This window comes from Podarcis tiliguerta (assembly GCF_965153285.1).
Source record: "Podarcis tiliguerta genome assembly, chromosome: 3".
Classification (NCBI taxonomy): domain Eukaryota; kingdom Metazoa; phylum Chordata; class Lepidosauria; order Squamata; family Lacertidae; genus Podarcis; species Podarcis tiliguerta.
In genome coordinates this window covers 52,259,528-52,283,527 of record NC_139536.1, presented here as the reverse complement: position 1 = coordinate 52,283,527, position 24,000 = coordinate 52,259,528, and the positions used below count along the sequence as shown (strand labels likewise).

Below are 24,000 nucleotides of genomic sequence, written 5' to 3'. Positions count from 1 at the left end.
CTACTCAGTTTTCCCAGGGGTCCCAACTGAACAAATTATGCTTCTTTATACTGTATCACACAATTGTTCTCCATCTAGTCTCAGCCAGAGGACTTTCCCAGCCCTGCCAACCCAAGAAGCACTGATGCCAGAGATTGAAGCTACATGAAAAGCATGTACCTCTCCCACTGTGCTAGCGACAATCCCACTAGTTGAAAACTGCAGTTCATGTTTTTGACCACTTAATTATACAGACACTTAAGCAGAGTGCAGCCATACGGTCAAATTCAATTTACAGTAAAACAGCTCACTCATTCTGGAGTGTTCTGAAAAACACTTTGATGAAATTGCATTCTGGCAATTCTTTGGGGTGTGTGGAATACTATTATGTGGCTATTTTAAATAACATTTAGCCCAATTTACTGTTCCAGGAGATCTTGCAGTTAAGTGGATTTCTGATTGGTTGGTACAAGTCTACCTTCTCCATAAGAGATGATTAGGCTCTCAAATGTCAGTTTACTCCTTAAGTGACAGCTTCTGTGTACTAAGACACAGGGTCTTTATCCTACTTTGAGATCCCTGAGATGGAGCCTTGAGTCTTTTACATTCAAAGGATGTGCCCTGTGCTATGGCAAGCATGGATCAACATTCTGCTGCTTCTTGTTTCTGTTCTGTGAGGTGTACTGGTCTCCCATTTTGAGAATGGGGTAAAATAAGGATTACTTTCTCTACATGGCGCTGTAGGTAAAACCTCAGTGCCTCGGGCTTGCCGATCGCATGATCGGCGGTTTGAATCCCCGCGGCGGGGTGAGCTCCCGTCTTTCAGTCCCAGCTCCTGCCCACCTAGCAGTTCGAAAGCACCCCTAAGTGCAGGTAGATAAATAGGTACCACTTTATAGCGGGAAGGTAAACGGCGTTTCCGTGTGCTGCGCTGGTGCTGGCTCGCCAGAGCAGCTTTGTCACGCTGGCCACGTGACCCGGAAGTGTCTCCGGACGGCGCTGGCCCCCGGCCTCTTAAATGAGATGGGCGCACAACCCTAGAGTCGGACACGACTGGCCCGTACGGGCAGGGGTACCTTTACCTTTTTCTACAATCAATTAACTTGGGACCGCTCCTACTTACATGTTTGGTCAGGGAGCAAAGAGCCATCTAAATTGATTTTTTTAAAAAAATAAAACTCAATTTTACTTTAAAGATAACTATGCACCTTGAAGCAATTAGCTGTTAGCCCCTCCATGCTCCTAAAAGTTTTGGCTACCATTAAAACTGGAGTTACTTTATATGGGAATATTTAAAATACCTACAGTTGTCTAGTGTAAATAACTGGAGCGTTGGTGGCTCTATTGGGAGTTTTAGGGTACCACAGAAGCCCCCAAAAGGACTAAGCAGCTGAGCGAGTGCTTAAGGAACAACTGCACCCCCATTACTTCACAATGATCCCTTAGGGCCAAGCTGTTAAAGGCATGTGAGGTTAGCCTCACACTTGCTTGTGGAATGTACAGCTTTTATGAACGCACATACACAAGTTCAGAACTTCAATAATTTAATAACAAACAAAAGCATTGTGTGAAATTAGTCTTATTCAAACCAGTTGCAATAAAGCTGAAGAAGTGCAGCATGTTTCAGGTTTTAGCACCTTGAGAAAAGAGTCCTTAAAGTGTTAAGACAGGGAGTGATTTGATATGGAAAAGAGGTGATGTGTTTATGTAACAGCATAGAAATTGCTTCCCCATTTTTTCTCACTGGAAGAAGACAGAAATTCTTTAAAAACAAAGTTGTTCATTGAATTCACAGTTTTAGTGGATATATGAAATGGAAGGGATGACACAAAGGCTGAAGAATTCCAAGGCAATCATATTGCAAGTCCAAAGGCACTGACGATACAGTACATAGTCTTGTTCTCCCATCTCACAGTGCAGGTTCCTACAAAAAGAGAAGAAAAATCAATCAGGGTGGCTATACTATATACAGAAGAACTACATTAGATCACAAAATTCATAGCTTTCAATTTAAAGAACACATAGAACAAATCTATTGCATCTTAAGCCACACTTACTAAGTTTAAGCCTCAGCCAACTCCGTACCACATAGACAACATCCCATAATTTGGAGCAGTGGAACCACATTACACCGATATTCAGTCACACTTTGTTCTTCCACAGGAATCATATATGTTTATTCACTGGTGGTGATGATTCTTCCAACTAAGTATCAGGAAGAACTTTCTGACAGTAAGAGGTGTTCGACAGTGTAATGGGCTCTCTTGGAAGATGGTGGACTCTCATTCCTTGGAGGTTTTAAAGCAGAGGTTGAATGGTCATCTGTCATGGATGCTTTAGCTGAGATTCCTGCATTGAAGGAGGTTGGAAGAGATAACTCTTCGGGGTCCCTTCCAACTCTACAATCCTTCAATTTTAAAGCAGAGATGCTCTACTAAGCTACCCTAGGGAAATAAGGGAATAAGGCACTTCTAACTAGAACAACCTGCCCCATGGTCACTTGTGACTTCTAGTATTAGAAGTTTATTACCACAGAACAGGTGTGTGTTGATTTTTCTCTTTCGGAGTCACACAAATATCTTGTGAAACATTTCAATGGAGAAACTAAGACAAAGTATTAAAACATTCCTGTTACCATCAGCAGAGTTGTCCCAGAAGCAAGAGCTTGCAGTATGAAGTCCAGCACCATTCTTTTGCATAATCACACATGTCACTGTAAATTGAAGATATAGTATTGTTAGAAAATGGAATGTTTCCATGACATAAGCTACACAGTTACATCCACATCTGTTTTTAGCCTTAAATGCCTATGTAAACATTTCTTATCTTAAATGACCTTTTAGGGTCACAGCAGTTATTAAACTAATCACCAAGAGTTTTTGCCCCCTCACCTGCAATTTCCATTTTAGAGTTTAATTTTCGGTTTTACTCAAAACCATTTGTCAAAACAATAATACAATGAGCACAGAAACCCATTCATTTACCAACATATTTGAAAGGTTTCCCCAGCTTTGTGAGATGACTCAGAATTTGCTCTACAACACTTGTAGTCCATTGATTCACTTTGCTGTGCAGATATGCATTGCCACCTATTGTTCCTTCTATGGCCTGCAAACAAAGAGAGGTTCAAATTACCACCAAGCTGCTAAGGAATTTTAATTTTTTAAAAAGCATGCATTGATTTCAAAAGCTAGAATAAATATGCCAATGTTTTTTCCAAGCAACACAGATCACACCATCAAACAAGAAGGAAAACCCAGAACCAACTAACAGCCATACTGATAAGCAATGATCACTGAAATGCTAGCTTGAGCTGCCATCTGTGAGGTGGTGGAACAATCTCAAGAGTTCCAAACACACAAAGACCCCCCCCCCCACCTTTGCAAGAATGATTTGGGCAGGTAACCAACAATATGGCGCAGCATATTTATTCCGAGGCTACTGCAATCCTAATTACAGTGGAGCAGACACACCTCTCTGCCAGTGGGAGACCATGTCCACTGCAAAGGCCATGCACGTAAAAAGCTCTGTGGGCAGTAACTGTACTGTTGGGTGTTCTGGGAGTGCGGCAGGGGTGGGATTAAGGCAACCTAGGATCCAAGCAGTGTGCCAACCTCACCCCTCATGGTGAGCTGCGGTGCCACCAGTGATGGTGTTCAGGTGAGCACAGGCACCTGTTACTGTTCATCTCTTTTGTGCTGTGTTTGACAGATTGTAAGCATGGAGGCAGGGACTGTGTTGCTTTTCGGTCTTTCCCCAGTACCTAAAAAATATTAGGAACTTTATAAACAACATTTAATGTATCACCAGAAACACAAAGGGAGAAATATGTCTTCCACTTCTGAAGCTACAGAGGGAGTGACAATGAAATCTTGCAACAAGAGGCTGAACAGCCCAAATTAATACCCTCTGTAATAAATGGGTGTCTGGCTTACTCAGTCTTATCCTGCGGTTGTAGGCATAGTTTCACACTCTGTAAAGCATTAGTGCCAAGACTGAGAACAAGGGAGTGGCTGTTCATTGAATGCCACTAAGTTGTGGTCCTTTTGTGCTTTTTCCTGCAGATTCTGTTTGCAAACATTACTGTAGCAGAGTGTACTAGCATCTAATAGCCCTATTATTTTAAATTGTTTTTAATGTTGTAACCTGCCTTGGGGCTTTAGGGTGAAAAGTGAGTAATAAACACCAGCACCACCACAAAACATGCAAGGGAGGCATGCAGGTTTTTTACACAGATGAGTAGTACATACTTGATAAGTTACCAATCATATATTTGCTTAACAAAGAATGGCATGTACAACATATTTAGCTTGTGCTCCTAAGCCTTCACTAATCGCCAGGAAGGTTGCCACAACAGAGGATTAGCAAACAAGACACTGGTACCCGGGTAACACATAACTAGAGTAAATTTGCTCTAAATCTACTAACTATATTAATTCTATAGCTGCAAGTCATCAAAAGATTATTCCTGAAGTTGGAATCTAATGAAATAGAACAGTCCACTCCATTTAAGCCAAGGTACATGCATTAAATACTGATGTCACCACGGTGATTCAAGTAGATTTAACTAGCTTGCAGATTAGGCCAGAAGTCAGTTCATATTACAAGACGAAGTCCTAAATTTGATATGCTTAATCATTTAAAAAGAGAGGTAAAAACCTTTACGAATGCAATTCTATGAGGATATCAAAATAAGATCGTTTCTTCTATATAGGCTGGCTGGGATTAAAAGTATGACATAAGGCCAACGAGCCTCTACTCCTCTTCCCACTGCAGCTCTTGATACTCCCAGAAAAATCATCCCTGCAGATCTGAAGTCACCTCCAGAGTGGAATTCAACATAGCATGAGGGACTATAAAGTAAAGTTGGGGGAGTGGGTTTTTCCCCTCGGAGACACAATCTGCACATGCAGAAATGTTTTCTATGTATTCAAGAGATTCTGCAGAGTCCCTCCCACCCCTTTCACTTGTGGGAACTGCCCTGCTTTGCCGCTTTCATACTTTTAAGACACTATATCACTAGCTGAGAGGTTAAATGTTCACAAAACAGAGCCAGCGAGTCACAATCCCCTAGAAATGTTTCAAATGAAATAATATGTATCTGTATGTAATTGCACAAAATGTATACACCAATAACAAAATTATGAGCACACAGACACACACATATTTCGGAGCAAAATTTAAATAATTCACATTGCAATGTGTGTTAAGAGGCTGTTTACATAGCTCATGTTGCCACTTTAAATGTGGACTTACAACACAAACTTAGGCATGTCTACTCAGAAGTACCACTGAGTTCAATGAGACCTATTCCTAGGTAAGTGTGAGTGATTGCAGCCTTACAATTCAGTGCAATGTGTATTTTCCACAATGCAGCAGTGATATATTTATCTTTCTAAAGGGAGTTATGGGGTGCAGTGGAAATATAGCAGATGCTGTTCAATGAGGATATATTAATGGAAGATATAGCATAAACACCATCCTACCTCTTTTATAATGTTGCTTACTTCATCCACAATAAATGCAGTCTTGCGGGAGGAAAGAAGAGAAAAAGAAGTTTAAACCATTTAAACCAAGTAAGCAATTTGCAGTACTGACACAAAAGAAGTTTAACAAACAGGCTAATGCTTCAAACATTAATCAGATTTGATTGATTTCCCTAAGCATCTAACACCTTGTTTCTACTTCACCAGACATAGAATCCTGCCATCACAAAGTATGCCAAAAGATTCCTTAATGCTTGTAACTGCAGCAAACGAACTTCTTAAGCAGTCACATAACTGCATATGTTTAACATCCCTTCAAACACTTATAGAATAGAGGTGGCAGGCACATATAGTGGCCAGGGAACACATAAAAGGCCACAACTACTCCCCTTTTAACGACACGGGTGGCGCTGTGGTTTAAACCACAGAGCCTAGGGCTTGCCGATCAGGCAATTTGAATCCCTGCGACCAGGTGAGCTCCCTTTGCTCGGTCCCTGCTCCTGCCAACCTAGCAGTTCAAAAGCACATCAAAGTGCAAGTAGATAAATAGGTACCCTTCCAGTGGGAAAGTGTTTCCATGCGCTGCTCTGGTTCACCAGAAGCGGCTTAGTCATGCTGGCCACATGACCCTGAAGCTGTCTGCGGACAAATGCCGGCTCCCTCAGCCTATACAGTGAGATGAGCGCTGCAACCCCCGAGTCGTCCGTGACTGGACTTAACCATCAGGGGTCCCTTTACCTTAACCTTTACTTTTACTCCCCTTTTACAATCTATTCATAAATATGTGGAGGCCTTTCTGGCACACATGCATCAAGGCAACTCTTATCTGCCCCCCCTTTTTCTTTTATAATTTTATTATCATATATAATAAACTTTACTATAAATGATAATAAAGGTTTTGAGGTGTTGGGGTTTTTTTGTTTTTCAATCCTGGTATATAAATTTTATGAAATACTTGTTTATGACTAGCTGAGACACAGATCTCATCTGCAGACAGGAGTACATGAGGCTCCATCTCACCTTTGACCATGGGCCACGTTTACTACCTGATCATGATTAGGGTTAGGAGATTCATTTGAACACTGAAAGAATGTCTGAGGATCTATTCTCTATAGCCACATAACCATGGATTTGATGGAACAGTAACCTGTGAATGCCAAAAGGAGATCCCGCCACACCCCAGATGAAACCTGCCAGTTTCCTTCTCTTCTCCTTTAAGAGGGGCAAATTCCCTTCCCTCTTCAATTTTGCGAAGTTTCCTTTAGGACAAGATCCTGGGCCATTAGACCAGACGGCAAGAGATTTATTTATTCGGATTGCTGCACGCGCACCTCCCCAATGCGTGTACCCGCGTGCCACGAAGAGAGGCGCTTTCTGGCACAAGCCATCCCTACCACGGGGGGAGCGGGGAGATGCAGCACCGCCAGCAGGAAAAGTTGCCCCGGGGCTTGTAAGGCAGCCTGGCGGCGGCATCTCTCCTCTCAACCCAAGGGAGCGCCGGGGCTGGCAAGAGAGGAGGGCCAGGCGACCTTCCAGGAACGGGAACGTGGCCGACAATGGGCAAAGGGGCGGACCCCGCCATGGCCACCGCCCTCCCCACCGAGGTCCCCGCAGCTACGGAAGAAAGGGGCACGCCGTCCCTTCCCTCCACGGCCGCCCGCCCGCCCGCCAAGAGGAGGAGGAGGAGGGACGCCGCTGTCCTCAGGAACCGTTACCTCCTCTGCAGACTGAAGCTCGTCCATCTTCTTCTTCAGCAATCCAGCCTATCGTCTCCCACGCGGCGCATGCGCAACCGACTCTTCGCCGGTCGCAGACAGCAGCACTTTCTTTCTTTCTTTTCTCTCTCGCTCGAGCTACGCGGCTGCGCAGTGCGCTCCTGTGCTTTCCCAACCAATCACCCGACGCTTGCAAATATACCGGAAGCGTTGCTGAGCTACGCTCTCTCTTTATTCCCCCCCCTCTCGCGCGCGCTTGCGCCATCAAGGGCGAGCGCGCGCGGTTTCCGTTGTTTAATAAGAGGTGTGGAAAATGCCCCCCTCCCCAGTCGCCGTTTCTGGGGGGTTTTTGCGTGTGGTTCGCGCTGAGCTGAGGAGCCTGCGCTTTAGCGACCGTAGGGAAGGGAGGATTAGCACACATTCGTCGCTTATTTTATTTTATTTTGAATACAGGGGTGGCTCACCCTCCTCCAAAACTCCCCATCTTCAATGCTGGCTGGGCCTTCAGGTGCTTGAAGACGATACGTCGCCTCTTAATAGCCTTTTCTGCAGGCCCACTATTATCAGGCTCCTTCAGTCTCGGAATTGTAGTTAGGAACCCAAAGGGACATCTAGTCTGACCCTCTGGAGTGCAGCCTTTGGCTCAGGGTTCCTCATATCCGACCGTCACCCTCCTCTGGATGCATTCTATTTTGTCAGTAAGCTTAAAATGAAGGGTGCAGAAGGGAGGTCTGACCAAAGTTAATCGATAGATGAATTTTAAAAAATTAAATAGAAATCCTTAACAAAAATGGAAGCAGCCAGTGAAATGGTATAAGGGGGAATAAAGATATTGCTGCTGAGCAGTGAACTGAGGGGTAGGTCCCAAAGCCCTTATCCAAAGGTGTCACCTGGAGACTTCAAGGTCCGTACCATGGAAGGGAGTCATTGCTGCCTGGCCAACAGTAAGCAACAGACACCACTGAGATGTAGCAGCTCCCATGCCTCTGTTGTCCTGCAACATCCAGGGCGTTTTTTCAACCATAACTCACTGGACTCAGTTCCGGCACCTCTCAGGTGGGCACCATTGCCTTTATAAGAGATCAAGATAGGTGTTCACGGTGAGTTCCAGCACCTCTTTTTCTAGAAAAACAGCACTAGCAACACCCATTTGTAAATGTAGGGCCCTCGTCACCTCTTTCACTGCTTAGTACTGAAGGCTTTTTATCTGCAGAATAGTGCATCACCTGACTGGCCACCACAGCAAAAAACAAAAACTGGATTTCAGGAGACACCATGTTAGAAGACGCATTTGTTGTTTTTTTTTTACAGAAGGAAGTGTCATCTTGTAAAATGGGACCTTGTGCAATAATGCAGCACTGTGGAGAACCTGCATGGTGTTGGATGACAACTCTCATGATCACCCCAGGCAATACAGCCAATGAATTGAGAGTTACAGTTCAACAATATTTTGGGAGCTGCAAATTCTCAATTCAGAATCCAAAAACAAAGCTTTCCACCCTTCAAACTATTCCCCCCATATATATTTATTAAATCACATTTATGCTTATTGATTAACAAATAACTAAAAGTTATACATAAAATATACATATACATAAAATTGTTTTTTCCCCTCCCTATCATGCTATCTTGGCAAAAGAGTTTGAAGCGTTTCATTTGCCAGGATGCGTAGCTCACTCCCTCAGAGAGGGTAGATTACTATCTTGGCTTTGCTTCTCAAATGCTTCAACAGAACTCTCCTCAAATGCTTCAAAAGAATTGCATTACTTCTCAAGAATCACAGGCTAGATGACAGTTCTTAATCCCTCCCATTTACATTCCTATTATTATTAATTAAATTTGTGCATTTATGCATACTCTGCATTTATTCATTTACTCTGCCTGAATAATTTGCAGGTTTTATAACTGAGGGCACCATCAACTGCTTTTCACAGATGACATTAAGCTTGCTTTTTTCTTCACTCTTACCTTCTTTCAGCCCTTTTAATTTCTTCCCTTTCCAACCCACAGCAGTTGGTGAGGGCAACACTGCATTGCCAACATCTTCCAGAACTTAGCGCCTACCTAGCCCAAATTCTACAATGCAGGATTTAGTCAATGGCTGTGGAGAGATGCATACTCACTGTTAGGACACTGGAAGCTCCCTTCTCAGGTAATCTTTATGTATAGATAGATATAGATAATGCTGTTAATTGTTTTATTAAAAGCATACACATAAACAATCATAGTGCATATGTGCATGTTTTCCAAATAATTCAAATTCAGGATACAGTAAGCAAATTATACTCGTTACTATGGGTTTTCCTGATGTAAACATGGGGGAAGAAGTTTCCAAAAGGCTCTATTGAAGCTCAGGTGGTCTTCCTCCTTCTGACAAAGGGAAGCCAATTGTCAACAAAATGGTCTGTCTGTGCCACTCTCTGTGGAACTCTGTCTTGGTGCATCAGTTTTTATGGTAGTGCAAGCTGGCATACTTTATTTAAGCTAGCTTTTCTTCATGCTGGCTGGGACTGATGGAAGTTGTAGATCAAAACATCTGGAAGATAGCAGGTTGGCAAAGGCTCTCTTAGTGGAAGGGCATTTGCATGTCTCTCTCCCAGGTTAAAACTAGGTTCCCCAAATACAGACTTTGACTAGTACTTAACTTCCTGATCTTTACCACCTGTACCAGCAAAGTGCTTGAGGAGGAGGGGAACAGACTTGGAGATGTCTGAAACATTCCCCTCCTTCCACATCCTTCCAACATTCAAGCACTTCAGGAGCCTAGGTAAGACTGAGGACAATATCAGAGGCAAAATGTGAGGAATGAGAACGTGGTGTGGGAAGCTAACCTTGCCTGTGGGCAAGATAAATCAATGAGTCAATGGCTATTGGTCATTACGACTTCCAGATTCAGAGGCAGTATGCTTCTTGTTGGTTGCTGTGGAAAACAGAATGTTTGGCTATGGTTATTACAGATGTTTCTACAATCAAACACAAAGAAACACATCCAAAACAGATAACAAAAAAAGCCGAGCTTGGCCTGGAATATGAATATTCTCTTTAAAAATGGAAAAGGTTTCTACACACATGAATATTTGGCTATTAAACTTCTGAAGCATATGTAATAAGATGAAATGGAACATCCAATTCAGATATTTCTAGATTTGGGTTTGGATTGATTTGTACGTAATATTACTTGAAAAATAGGTGAATAAAGCCTTCCCTTTGATAGCTTAAAAGCATTGGGGATTTTAAAATGTGCGTACTATTTATGCTGCTATTACTGGTACTGTATTTGTATTATTCATATTAATAATACCAGCAATATGTATTAATTGTCATGCATTCCACAGCCCCCTGAGATAGCTAAGCGGTCAGGAGGGATCTGTCATTTCTAGTAAATGCTCGCTCTGAATCTTGCGGAAGTTGAGGTTTGCAGTGTTGCACACATCTAACATAAGCGAGTGACACAGAGAGAAACCACGTGAAAGTATCATACTTAATGGCCACTACTCTTCCTGTTAGTTTAGGGGTTTCATGTACACTTTAAGAAAAAACATTGTCTTTTCTCGCAGTCAACTGTTTCCTCCCAGACCACTAAGGCATTATTTAAAGCCTCTCTTTGATAGCAGACTGCATTGGTGGCAGTTACTTCCAATGCAGTGGGCTGTAGGATCATACGATGATGTGCACTAAAATATTCTGTGTCAAACTTCAGTCTAGGAAGAAGGAAACGGAGAAAAAGAAGATATCATTTTTTCTTCAGTAAAACTAGCATCCTGCATTTCTTCTATGAAAGTAAAAGGTAAGTCAGTGTTTGCTAAAGGTAGGCATAAAAAATGTTTAAATGTTTGCAAGGCAAGTGCCTTGCATTCCTCTCTTATTTGTGATTATTTGCTGTGTTTCGTTCCCTAGCAGATAGGACACATTGATCTTTAGGGGTTATTGAATTGGAAAACACCCTGTCTCAAATTATTTTAGACATTTCTATTGCTTTAACATTCAAAAACTGGTGAATGCAAATAATTAAGTTCTACTATTGCTGTGTATCTGTTTCTCAAAGCTATGTAAATATGTAAAAGATGCCTCTGAATTTCTGCCGTTAAAAGATGGATATTTATTTCCTCGTGGTAGTATAACATGGACTAATGTATTGTGCAACTTTGATTCCTTCCTCTGTACTGTATATTTAGCTCTCTAACACTGCACACCCCAAACGTTGTAGTTTGAGTAACCCTGTTCATGTGTATGTGTCTATAGTAAGTAGCTTATTTTTCCACACTGTATCTTCTGGTGTGTCCAAGATAGGCAATTTTTCTGTGTTAAGCCCAATAAACATCTCAGGGAAGGATATATGACACTGGTATCTTTCATGAAGGTCTTGCTTTCTAAATGTTAAGTTTTTGGATTTGTAGTATGTCATCTTATAATAAGCTGTGCATAGGATCAATGTGTGTAATGCGTTCTGAACTTTTTATTGATCCTTTGAACAGCTTATTTATTATATAAAATCATACTACAACTATAATTCCAGTGACTTTACATTTAGGTGTAATTGGACAGAGACACAATTCCATCAGACTTAGTCGTTCACCAACTTTTCATCTTATGTTGTGTGTGAATGTCTTGCTTGCTTACACAGTAATTGCAATACATTGTCATGGTTAAGCATGTGGTCCTGAACCCAGTTGTTTTTGATGGTGCAGCAAATGGTACAATATTTGCTTAATTTTGCAACATGTTTTAATATGCTTTTTTGACATTGGGAGTAAACTAATATCCCCCTCCCAACTGCAGAAAGTAAGTGATCTGCCTTGTTTGGCCCTCAGTGCCAGCATCAATCAAGGCACGGAACTATCTAGTTTAAATTAACTTGCATGGAGGCAGGGCCATAATCTGCTTTTGTCAGACTCAATGCACCTGATCCCTCCCACATCCTACCCCTAAATTCTTGTGCCTCCTCTGACTTTGTAAGGAAGGACTTCCTACAAAGACCTTAAACAATAGCAGAACATCAGGTGAGTGGCCTTTCAGTCAGTTGCAATCTATTTTTCACTCATTTGGGGCAGGTGAGAGTGGGGCACAGTCTCTCCAAAATCCATTCACAACTGCCTTAGGCTCTTGTTTAAAGTCCTTCTAGTTTTTGATTGTGTCATATGAGTTTTCCTGTTCATTTTGTGTGTGCACAAAGTGAAACCATAAGCTGGTATTGGTGCATAATGCCTGAAACATCTTCTAGATTTGTGAGGGATGTGTGTTGTCTCAGTGATAAACCACACTGTTTTTTGCAAGACCTTTTTATCTGCCTCAACAGACACAAACTAGACATGATTCAGATGACAGGCCCATTAGCTATTAAAGCCTATAAATAATTGATTGATAGTAAAGACTTACTTTAGAACATCTCGCCTTCACACCATACTAGTTTTACTTCCATGGGATAAAAGGTTCAACAGCTAGCAGTCAGAGGGCATCGTATTCCAATTAAGGCGCATTTATCTTTGTGGTTGACTAGGAGGCAATCAACTGAATTTCATGACACCTTTTATTATTTGGATTATTGTTATTCTCATTTTTCATTATCTTTTGCACAATCCACATAAGCAAAATGGCTTTTATACAGGCCTTTTGACACCAGGGTAAGTAACATGCTGATGGGCAATGGTGCTTATTGTAATGAGGCTGTTTGAAAGATGATGAATCATATTTCATAACTGAACTGTGGCCCAAGCATACTATGAAACGATATGCTGACAGGATGTAGCTTTTCTTTTTCAGGAAAAGTAGAAGATAGTGATCTACTTCAGAATAAGAAAGGAGAAGTAGGTTGTTCTTTTTTCTGCATTCCTAAGAAATACAATCCTAATTTCCTAATAGGAAATTTGTGAATTTAAAGCAATGGAGGTGGAGTTTCTCCCCCTTATACCTGCTGCTGCCTATCAGCTTGAATCATACCCCAATTTTCTTTGCAGAATGGTGGATCTAAGCCAAACCTCTCTCGTTTTTATCAGTTTAGAAACTACCAGCAGCAAATTGGGAGCCTGAAGTCATTTTATTTATACAAGACGATAAACTGCCTTCATCCAGCAAAGAAAGTGCCTTGAGCAGGTGATGAGACTGAAAATTATGGCGTATATGGAAAAGGGTTCTTTTCCTCTCCCTTCCATCTTATGACACAGTTCAAACGTATCTCTGATGGAAGATGTATGCAAGCAGTTAAAGGGACTCATAGATCTTTTGGTTGCTGAACCCTGCCCCTAGCTTTAAGCCCCAACTTTCCTTGGTGGGGTTGCTGAAGAAGATTAAAATTCTTTAAAAAACAAAACAGACAAACAAACAAACAAACAAAAGCCTTCTAAGAATCAGAAGAAAAAATGACTCAGGAACTTGACCTCAGTGTACTAAAGGGATTGGAACGACAAGTTGTTTTAGATGTCCTGAACCGTGATCAGATGTTGAGGAAGGTGGACGAAGAACGAATAAGGTATGTGGCCATTTTGGAATACAGCGTGCCATTGCATCTCCCTGTTTTATTTACTTCTTTTCATCTATTCTTTGCTAAAGTCCTTTTCTCAGATTCTTTGTTAGACCATTCTAGTGATTAAATTCTAGATTAAATACTTTGCAGGAAGAAATTTATTGAATGGCTTTGTCATGACTATTCTTACAGTAGTTTTGTACATTCCCTACTCCTTGCACTAAGGGTGTTTTCAGATGGGTGATTATTGTGCATGCTCCTCATGCATGCAGTTCCCCTAACCCCCCCCCCCCCAGCATTCATATGATGCTGGCATTAAAATGTGAGCCTATATTCCAGTCTAATCCAGATGTATCTTTCACAGCAAGCACATAGCATTGACCTGCTAGAGTTTTTCCAAGTTCCTGCCAAGGGCTCTAAGCAAAATTTGGAAAGCAATTATGATGTTTCAGTATGGTAGGAAGGTTCACTAGTAAATTCCTCCAACCCCCTTTTTAAAATTAAGGTGGTTATCTAGGAAAGCAACACAGAAGGAAATTGCACTCACTCATCTCCATAGGTCAGCCAGTTATTTCAGCATGGTATTATATTGTTTAAATTTGGTGGAAGTTGAAATTACAGGTTAACCTCTTGTTTTTGGTTTACATTGGCTATTCAAATTACAGCATATTATTAATGAAAGTGAATTCATGCAGCTACTTAGAGAATAAGTGTGAATAATTGTTCATTTTTTTCACTCCCACCTGATAAAATATGTGCATATTTATTTATTTATTTCTGGCTGAGAACAGGAAACTGAAGCTGCAGCTGCAGGAACTTCGATGGAAAGGGACAAAAAACTCAAACCTGGAATATAAGTCTTGTGCTCGCTGTCAGAAACCTCTTGGAGTGCTAATCAACAGAGGTGCAGTGTGCAATGGGTGCAGTCACCAAGTATGCTCCAGATGTCGCATCACTTTGAATCGCTACCTGTGGAAATGCACTGTCTGCTACGCTCATGAGTGAGAAATTCTAGAGAAATTGCTCAGTAATATTTGCGTTGTGGGTGTTTATGCCTTAGTTGCATATGTCATGAGGATCAGGTCTGTAGGGGTTTCACAGCAGCCCTCTGCTATCAAAGAAGAAGGAGACAGAGGCAGCATATACTTTGGCGGGGAGTAGGACAGTGTGATCCAATGCACTGCCAGAGGACCACATGAAGCCCTCAAGGGCTTTTTTGGAGGCCCTTGGCAACATTTCACACACACACACACACACCACAGCAGCCCTCCCACCACCTTCCCAAAGCTGGGTAAGCAAAGTGCTGAGCTTTGGGAAGGAGACCTGAGGGCTCTGTCAGGTCTCTCCACCTTCCCAAAGCTTAGTTAGCGCTTCCCCAGCTTTGGGAAGGAGGTGGGAAGGCTTTAGAACTTTGCCAGAGCCTTATATCCTTCCCAAAGCCCGGCCCCAGCACCTCACTTATCCAGGTTTGGGAAGGTAGTGGAAGGGCTAGGTAGGGGGGCATCAAATTTTGGGCTCACCTCCCCCCTCCGTGCGACAAGGCAGTGTCTAAGGAGGTTCACACAGAGGGCACACTGGCAATATTGCTGTGGAATTAACACACAACACTTGGTAGTCAGAGCCATGGGACTCCTTTGCATGCACCTTCAGTAGGATGGGAGTTTCTTTCCTGTAATGTAGTGTATATTTGAAGCCTAGAACCACATAGGTCTTTTTCACTTAATTAAAAAATGAAATGAAAATGAAAGCTAAGATTCTCAGGAAGTTGAATTCTATGCCCAGTACCAAATTCTATAGGTTTTCTATTCTTGTGCATATTCTGGAATGTCCTTCTGGGTTATGTAATAGTTGAGGTTCCAACGCGGTAATGATGGAATTTTTGTGATGAGCCTACAGGTGATTTTCAAAATCTTTCAGTAAAAGGTTCAAATATTTGTTTTGCAGGGAACTTAAAGTGAAAGCAGGCGAGTGGTTTTTTGAGCAGCGATCAAAGAAATTTCCAGCTGAAGGTAATGCTTTTAAAAAGTAGCAGGAAGCTACACTATTAAATGCAAGATAAATTGATGGTCTGTTATTTTTATTTCACATTTTGTTCTCTTAGCAAGATATGTATAATCGGAAATAAGTAATAGTAAGGAAGTAAATAAGTAAGTAAATATATGAGCACATAACAGTTACCTTTGGCTACAATGTAGAAGTATTTAGGTGCTAGGCATTAGTGTTCCTCTTCAACCAGGCCTTAGGCTGATTAGCATCTGATACCCTTTTAGATGTGTTGTGGGAGTGAAGGGGTTATTTATTATGTATTTTGTTTGTGTTTTTTATATTGTATTTTTGTGTTGTGAACTGCTTTGGGCTGTATGGATGAAGGGCATTACACAAATTTAATATAAAAATAATTTTAACTAAGTACAATGCACTCTAGGTAAAGGACCCCTGACAAATTAGGTCAAGTTGTGACCGACTCTGGGGTTGCGGCGCTCATCTCGCTTTATTGGCCGAGGGAGCCGGCGTACAGCTTCCAGGTCATGTGGCCAGCATGACTAAGCCACTTCTGGCGAACCAGATCAGCACATGGAAACGCTGTTTACCTTCCTGCCGGAGCAGTACCTTTTTATCTACTTGCACTTGACGTGCTTTCAAACTGCTAGGTTGGCAGGAGCAGGGACTGAGCAACAGGAGCTCACCCCGTCACGGGGATTCGAACCGCCGACCTTCTGATCGGCAAGTCCTAGGCTCTGTGGTCTAACCCACAGCGCCACCCGTGTCCCTTACAATGCACTCTACCCTGGCTGTAAACTCTTACTAAGAATAACTGTTTCTTTTGAACTGATACTGATGCTGTGTTAAATTACAGATTCAGATACTACTCCCTCTTGGTTTTTTGTTGTATTAATGAGTCCTGAAGCGGTTAATTATTATATATATTATTAGTGCCATTTTAAAAATGATTTGTTATGGACTTACAACAGAAAGTTCATCTGCCCATATGTCAACATTTTGTAGAATTCAAATGAAACCCTTAAACAGCCTCACCAATAGTTTTGCACAGAGAGATGTTGCTTTCTTTGCCCTAGACTAGAGAATGAGACAGAAATGTATAGAAAAGAAAATATGAGATCATTTTACTGGAATTTATTTCTATTGGTGAAAGACAGTCTGAGTGCTTGGCTGGTAACTATAATTTGAAAGCATGCTGAAGCTGATCCAGTTAAAATCTGCAGTCCTGCACATGCTTGGGTTGCATAAATCAATAGAAGTCAGTGGAATTCAAACTGGCTTGTTTGGGTGCAGGATTACAGCCAAAGGAATAAATGTTCCCATTTTGTGACTCTCTTGGAGCAGGAATAAATTAACAGTGATGAACCAAAATTATAGCTGTTGTTCTCTGTTAATTGCCTCTGTGACCAATCAGTCCATGGTAATTCCTTCAAAGACAACACAAACTTATGACATAAGTGGCCCAATATTTCAACAGGAAACTTTAGAAACTAGTACTGTCAGTTAGACATTGTTGTTGACTGAATTGGATGTGAGATCTTCTGCACACAAAGCATGCAGCCCCTCAATCTGCTTTGGAGGGTCTCTCAATTATAGGGAACAGATTTTGAGTTAGTGGGGGCTACAGAGGAGAGGAGTGGGAAGTTCATTTGCACAAGTGGAACAGATCAGCATTGGGTACAGTCTGCTTGTTTCTCATTTCATTTCTTTAATGGCCTCCAACCTATGCTGGCACATGAATAAGGGCAGGAAGTGGCCTTTAGACATAAGATAGTGAATTAAGAGCAGCGGCATGCTTGCAGCAGGGTTCTTGTAAAATATGCAACCACTTCCCTATTTGCTGGCATAACGTGGCCTGAAATATCAAGCAGGCATTGTGAGAAAATATTTTTTATCAACAATGTTGTTGATTGTGCCAGAGACTTACTTTATACAGTGTTAATAATTGATCTGTTGCAGAATTATTATCTTTGTAAGTAGCTGTAAAAGCATATTGAGATTAATGCCATATATATATATATATATATATTGCTCTGTGCAATTCATCATTTGTTACATGTGATTGATGACAGAAAGATTCCTTGCTCTTAGTTGATTGTCCACCATTTTATAAGCAGAAATATTATTTTGGTACTTAGTTATACAGGTTGAGTGGTAGCCAATGAAGTCATACTCTGAGTAGATCCATTAAAATCAACAAACCTAAGCCCGTTTATTTCAAAAGGCCAATGTGTCCCTCCCCCCCCCCTTATGTGGGAGTTACGTTCCTGCACACAAATGAAATTGTGTAATGACAGGGCATTTTCAGAGGTGCTTCCCTGTTTGTGGAATACCCTCCCTAGTGAGGTGCATCATTTTCTGTCAGTGTTAACTTTCAGGAGGAATTTGAAAACATTCTTGTTTACTCAGGCATTTTGCAGGTGAAGAATACTGTTTCTGGCAACCCAGAGATCATTGAATGAAATAATGATTTTAATTGCAACTATTTTAGAATGATTTCCCTGTTTTAAAATCCTTTTTTAAAATTGCAGATGTGTTTGCCACCCTGGGCTCCTTTGGGAGGAAGGGTGGAATGTAAATTCAATGAATCAATTAAATTTTTAAAATAATGTTGTGCTGCTTGTATTACTGAACTTTTCAGCTGTAATTTAAATTTCTACCATCTGTTATTGTACATTGCTTGAATCAATACCAATAACTAAATGTAAAACTACATTTTTCTAAATGGTCACAGAATCTCTTGAGCACTTTTAAGGGTTGGCGAAATTGAAGTATATTGGCAACAATAAATGACAGAAAATTGTGACAAAGAACTGGTTTGTGAATAGAATTTTATTGCTAGCAAATGACCTTGATGGGGTTTCCCCCCCCCCCCTCTTGCTTCACAGGTAGATATGAAACTGCTGGGGCAAAGCTCTTGGACTCTTATCAAGCACTACTAAGGTAAGGACAAGAAGGTGAGCTTGTCCTAGAGAGGTGGATGCAGTACAAGGAATGTATTGTGCAGTACAAAATAATTTGCCCCCTGAAGCTACCTTCAGATGCCAAGGTTTAATTTTAAAAGCTTGCAATAGAACAAGCAGAAATATAAAACTTATTTTGGTGCTTTTGCTGTGCTTTTAAAACAAGTTAGCATAGTACAAAACCTAGTAGGGCCTGAGTATTGTAGTGGTTAGTGTATTGGATTAGGACCTGGTAAGCCAAGGTTCAAATCCCCATTCAGCCATGAATCTCACTGTGTGACCTTAGGGCAGTCAGTCTCTCAACCTAGCCTACCTCACAGGGTTGTTGTGAAGATAAAATGGGGAGTGGAAGGACCATGAATGTCTTCTTGGAAGAAAAGTGGGGTATAAAAGTAATAATATAATAAAAGCAAGACTGTCACCAAAAATGACATTCCCATGTCAAGTTAGTTACTCAGTTGGGCTCTAAGGTGCTACTGGAAGGAATTTATTTATTTATTTTATTTTATTTTATTTCAACCTGGAGAAGAGTGACTAGTGGGGTGCCACAGGGTTCTGTCTTGGGCCCGGTCTTATTCAACATCTTTATCAACGACTTGGAAGATGGACTCAAGGGCATCCTGATCAAATTTGCAGATGACACCAAACTGGGAGGGGTGGCTAACACCCCAGAGGACAGGATCACACTTCAAAACGACCTTGACAGATTAGAGAACTGGGCCAAAACAAACAAGATGAACTTTAACAGGGAGAAATGTAAAGTATTGCACTTGGGCAAAAAAAATGAGAGGCACAAATACAAGATGGGTGACACCTGGCTTGAGAGCAGTACATGTGAAAAGGATCTAGGAGTCTTGGTTGACCACAAACTTGACATGAGCCAACAGTGTGACGCGGCAGCTAAAAAAGCCAATGCAATTCTGGGCTGCATCAATAGGAGTATAGCATCTAGATCAAGGGAAGTAATAGTGCCACTGTATTCTGCTCTGGTCAGACCTCACCTGGAGTACTGTGTCCAGTTCTGGGCACCACAGTTCAAGAAGGACACTGACAAACTGGAACGTGTCCAGAGGAGGGCAACCAAAATGGTCAAAGGTTTGGAAACGATGCCTTATGAGGAACGTCTAAGGGAGCTGGGCATGTTTAGCCTGGAGAAGAGGAGGTTAATGGGTGATATGATAGCCATGTTCAAATATATAAAAGGATGTCATATAGAGGAGGGAGAAAGGTTGTTTTCTGCTGCTCCAGAGAAGCGGACACGGAGCAATGGATCCAAACTACAAGAAAGAAGAGTCCACCTAAACATTAGGAAGAACTTCCTGACAGTAAGAGCTGTTCGACAGTGGAATTTGCTGCCAAGGAGTGTGGTGGAGTCTCCTTCTTTGGAGGTCTTTAAGCAGAGGCTTGACAACCATATGTCAGGAGTGCTCTGATGGTATTTCCTGCTTGGCAGGGGGTTGGACTCGAGGGCCCTTGTGGTCTATTCCAACTCTATGATTCTATGATTCTATTGCCATGTCAAGTTATCTACCTGCTGCCTGTAATGTCTTGTACAACTTATCCCATGTCTTGTTGTCATTACTTGCTATGTTTCCCTGCCACTCTCATTAGTAGGCAATTATGCGGCAGAATCACTTGATTCTGTTAGGTCATATAAGGCAAGTTGCACTAGATGTTATGGAGGAAGAGGGACCTTAGTGCAGGGCTGCCATTTTTGGTAGTAGCCCCCATGTTTTTCGTAGCATGTGGTTCCACGCTTCAGATCAGTCAGCTTGTTCTCCATTTGGGTGTATGTTCATCAAAGTCCCACCGTACAAGCAAGCCAAGGTACTTATTGAGATGCTAGTGAAGGACCAGTCAGTTTTTCGATAGGTAGCAAAGGATATCTTGCAGCATCTCAGAAGATATGTGACGGAAGGCCCAGATCATGAGCAGTTGCTGACAATTCAAAACTTGTGTGCAACACTGCAAAGATTATGGGAGGCATCTATTGGATCACACATCAGTGGTTTGGGACAGCAAAATGTCCTGGTTACATTCTCATCGCTTTCTATGATTTTTTTTAGGGGGTCTCAGAGTGAGAGTTTTGTTCAGTGGGACAGGCAAGCCTGTTATATGGGCTCACTTTAGCTACAGTGGTGTATTCAATCCTGTATCTAATATAGCAGGCCTGTCCAACCGGTCGATCGCGATCTACCCGTCAATCGCGGGCCGTCCCTGGTCAATCCTTGTTGATCTCCAGAGATCGACCAAAAAACCCCAACTCAACAACTCTGATCTCGCTCCCTAAATCCTGGGGAAGACCAGCAGGGAATTATGCCAGCTTTCCTTTGATCCTAGTAGGCTTGTGACTAAATTACAGCCATGCCCATCCAAAGCTCTGCCACCCTCAATATTGCAGTACAGCCAGATGCCGCTATGTGGCACTGTGGTATGGCTTCTTGGGGTGATCACATGGGGAACTGCAATGCTCACAGTGTGGTGGAGCAGGGATTCCCACCCCCACCTGCGCTGCCAGACCGCTAGCTGTGACCTCACACATTAGTATGGTGGCCCTTAACCCTGAGACAGATTAAGTGGTTTGTTAATTTTCAGTAAAATCTTGCTCAACGCCTTGCTCTGCTGAAAGAGTAAAGGTTAAAAGTAAATACCAAGACTGTCAGGAATGTGACAGACAAGCAGTAAATATGTTGTAGGGGGAATGCTTATTGAATGTTTAAGTTAAGCATTAAGGCTGAAAAGTCACTTCTCAGCAAAATGCTTAACTCTGCATGTAACTTAGGCCCTTAGTTGATGGTAAATATCACAGGATCTGCCTTAGTTCTTCTGAAGAAATATTTGGTAGATTCCCTTTCCCACTATTTTCAAAAGATTTCATGATACAACATAAAGCAAAACCTTTTTTATTATTCAATGTAATACAAAATAATCAAAAGAGTAATCAGTATTACAGTTAGTAATAGCACAATAACAGAAGAATAAAGTGGCTTAAATGTTTATTTGCACCATTTCCCCCCTTATACAGTAAAATAAAATTCTTACTTACATTTTAGTAGACTGTTGTACAATGTCAACATTTTCTACAGCAACATATAATTTATCTGACTTCCCAATATCCTTGATTTTCTTGTAAAGTAATAAGACATTGGATTCTATCTGTATAATATTTCAGGGTATTTTTCCTTATTTTTCAATGTTGTTAACCTCAGAATGTTAGTTGTTCCCACAACTTCCTAATAAAATTTGCTTTGCTCTGTTTTGGGGTATTTTTCCATGACTTAGCCTACAGACTTCGTTCCAATGTCAAAATATACAGAACCTGCATCCAATACTGTGATGGTATACTTCATTTCACAGTCAATAGATGCACCAGATTATCTAACGGATCTTATCTGTTTTGGAGGTTAAGCTGAGAGGGATTTATAGTATGACAAGTTTTGTCGCCTCCGATATGAAATTTATTTTCTAGGAATGTCTACCATTCCCCTGGTTATTTTCCTTTCATATTTAATCTCTACAATTATTTATTACCATGGTTTTTATTATTATATTAAATAATCAACACAATAAAGGGAATGATAAGATAGTGTGCTTACAAATTCGAGTTACTGTCCTTTCATATTCCACCTAATTTATAAATAAATATATTCCAGCATTATTAAATATAAACCATAAACCATATAAGTATAAATTTAAATGCCAATAAGTATTGTTTAAGCATTGTTAAAGAAATACTACTGTTACCTACTGTAGTAACCTTTAAAGCATCCAATTACTTCTAACATAATCTGCTTTCTGTTTTATACACGTAAACAATTGATTAATTTTGCAGCCATCTCTGTTCCCTAAAATAAACTTATTTACCCTTTACATTAAATATAACATTGTTGGTCTCTAATGTCTAGTGCTGTTCTGCTTTGATTGATTTTTGTGATTATTTTTATTGATTTTTTTGGGTGATTGATCTCATTGAAATGGTGGTTGATGGGTTTTAAAATGGAGTGTAGGCGATATAGCGAATACAGTATGTCAGAAATGAACTTACATCTTTATGGTAAAATTCTATTCTCCTTAAATTCTCAGTAACATATCAGTGGTTCCTCCAACTCCCCCTCCATTTGCTGAATCCACAAGTGAACATAATACAGTGGTAATGTATACTTCTATCTTTCAATTCAATGTGGCACCACATCTTTTAGCACAATTATTCCCTTTTAGCACATTTTCTTTTAATTTTTGTTTTCCTGATAGACTTGTGCCATTGAGTGCATTTTATGTTTTTCAGAGTGCAGTCCTAGCAGTAAGCGCCACTGAACTCGTTTGTTAGTTTTCTAGATAAATATGAATGTTTTTGAAATAGGGATGATTGAAGAAGGTTGACTCGGTCCTATTGTACACCAGCGGCAAGGAGCAGGAGACTGACTGAATGGCTGTTAAGGCTGCAATCCTATATTGTCTCACTTGGACGTAAACACCATTGAATTCAGTGGGACTTGTTTTTTAATGGGCACATACAGGATTGCAATACAGATTACTTTTGTTTCTTTATAAGCCACCAGGATGCGTCTTGCACCAGATTGCATACCTTTTGGCAAGTGGTAAAGATATACTTCTTTACCCTTGTTTTCCCCCTCCTGCTGTATTGTTGTTTTTGCCATTCAGGGGATTATGTCAATTTTTGTGGCCCTTTAACTTACTGATTTTAACGAAAGCTGTATATTGTTTTAAAATGTGGTATCTTATGTAATTTGCCATGGGACCATTCAGTGAAGGGCAGGCTATATGTACAAATAAGTAAATATATCAATAAATTACTGCCCCAGCAATCAAAGTAGAAGTTCAGTCAGTGTCAAATAATCTCTCTGCAGGGTTTCCCATACTGAATCTTGGACCTTCTGCGTGCAAAGCAGATGATCTACCACAGAGCTGCAGCTCTTCACCTAAATATGTTCCATTTGATAAGCTACTTGCTTTTATTTGTAACATCATCACAGCATATTTGTGCTGTGGTAGATGCAAAAGGATTGAACTGACCTGTGTGTCCTTTTTGCAAACACAGACAGCTCAAGTCATGCCAAAACATTTCCCTTAATTGCTTAGCTACAGATATGATAGCTCTGTTTGCACACATGCACTTTTTTTTTTGGTAGGCTTCTATGAGCATGTGACTTGAGAACCCTTGAAAACACAACTCCTTCTTTTATCACTTTTATCTTTTTATTTTCACCCTGTATTGCAGGAACTTGACCAGACTAAAAGTTTCCACAGGTCTATGGAAAATCTGTTTCTGACATTTACATCACATATAAAAAGTAAGTGTTCTTAAGGACTTTGCTATTTTAAAGCAAGCAGTAAAATGTTTCAGCTTGAGAGGACGGGTCAGGCCATTTAATGGA

The 24,000-nt window shown here is 41.0% G+C and overlaps 2 protein-coding genes across 9 annotated transcripts in view; one reads left to right on the top strand and one right to left on the bottom strand.

Annotated features, from left to right (window-relative positions):
- Positions 1–1,506: 1,506 nt before the first annotated feature.
- On the bottom strand, positions 1,507–7,373 carry DYNLT1 (dynein light chain Tctex-type 1). Its single transcript, XM_083434322.1, has 5 exons — positions 7,181–7,373; positions 5,466–5,507; positions 2,964–3,087; positions 2,615–2,692; positions 1,507–1,903 (listed from the first exon to the last, which is right to left on the bottom strand). Exons 1-5 carry the CDS (start codon positions 7,205–7,207, stop codon positions 1,833–1,835), a joined length of 342 nt encoding a protein of 113 aa, XP_083290448.1. The 5' UTR covers positions 7,208–7,373; the 3' UTR covers positions 1,507–1,832.
- Positions 7,374–7,462: 89 nt separating this feature from the next.
- The window catches only part of SYTL3 (synaptotagmin like 3), a 36,553-nt gene continuing 20,015 nt past the window's right edge, over positions 7,463–24,000 (top strand). Inside the window, exons 1-9 of one of the 8 annotated variants that reach the window (XM_083434151.1) lie at positions 7,463–7,688; positions 9,191–9,332; positions 10,881–10,967; positions 13,179–13,646; positions 14,432–14,641; positions 15,585–15,649; positions 18,530–18,584; positions 22,688–22,754; positions 23,844–23,916. In XM_083434151.1, the coding sequence (XP_083290277.1) occupies positions 13,537–13,646; positions 14,432–14,641; positions 15,585–15,649; positions 18,530–18,584; positions 22,688–22,754; positions 23,844–23,916 (580 nt within the window). In that variant the 5' untranslated portion in view covers positions 7,463–7,688; positions 9,191–9,332; positions 10,881–10,967; positions 13,179–13,536. Of the gene's footprint in view, positions 7,689–9,190; positions 9,333–9,388; positions 10,968–13,173; positions 13,647–14,431; positions 14,642–15,584; positions 15,650–18,529; positions 18,585–22,687; positions 22,755–23,843; positions 23,917–24,000 lie in introns of those variants that run through there. The other 7 variants (XM_083434149.1, XM_083434147.1, XM_083434146.1 and 4 more) reach the window with 7 other exon arrangements.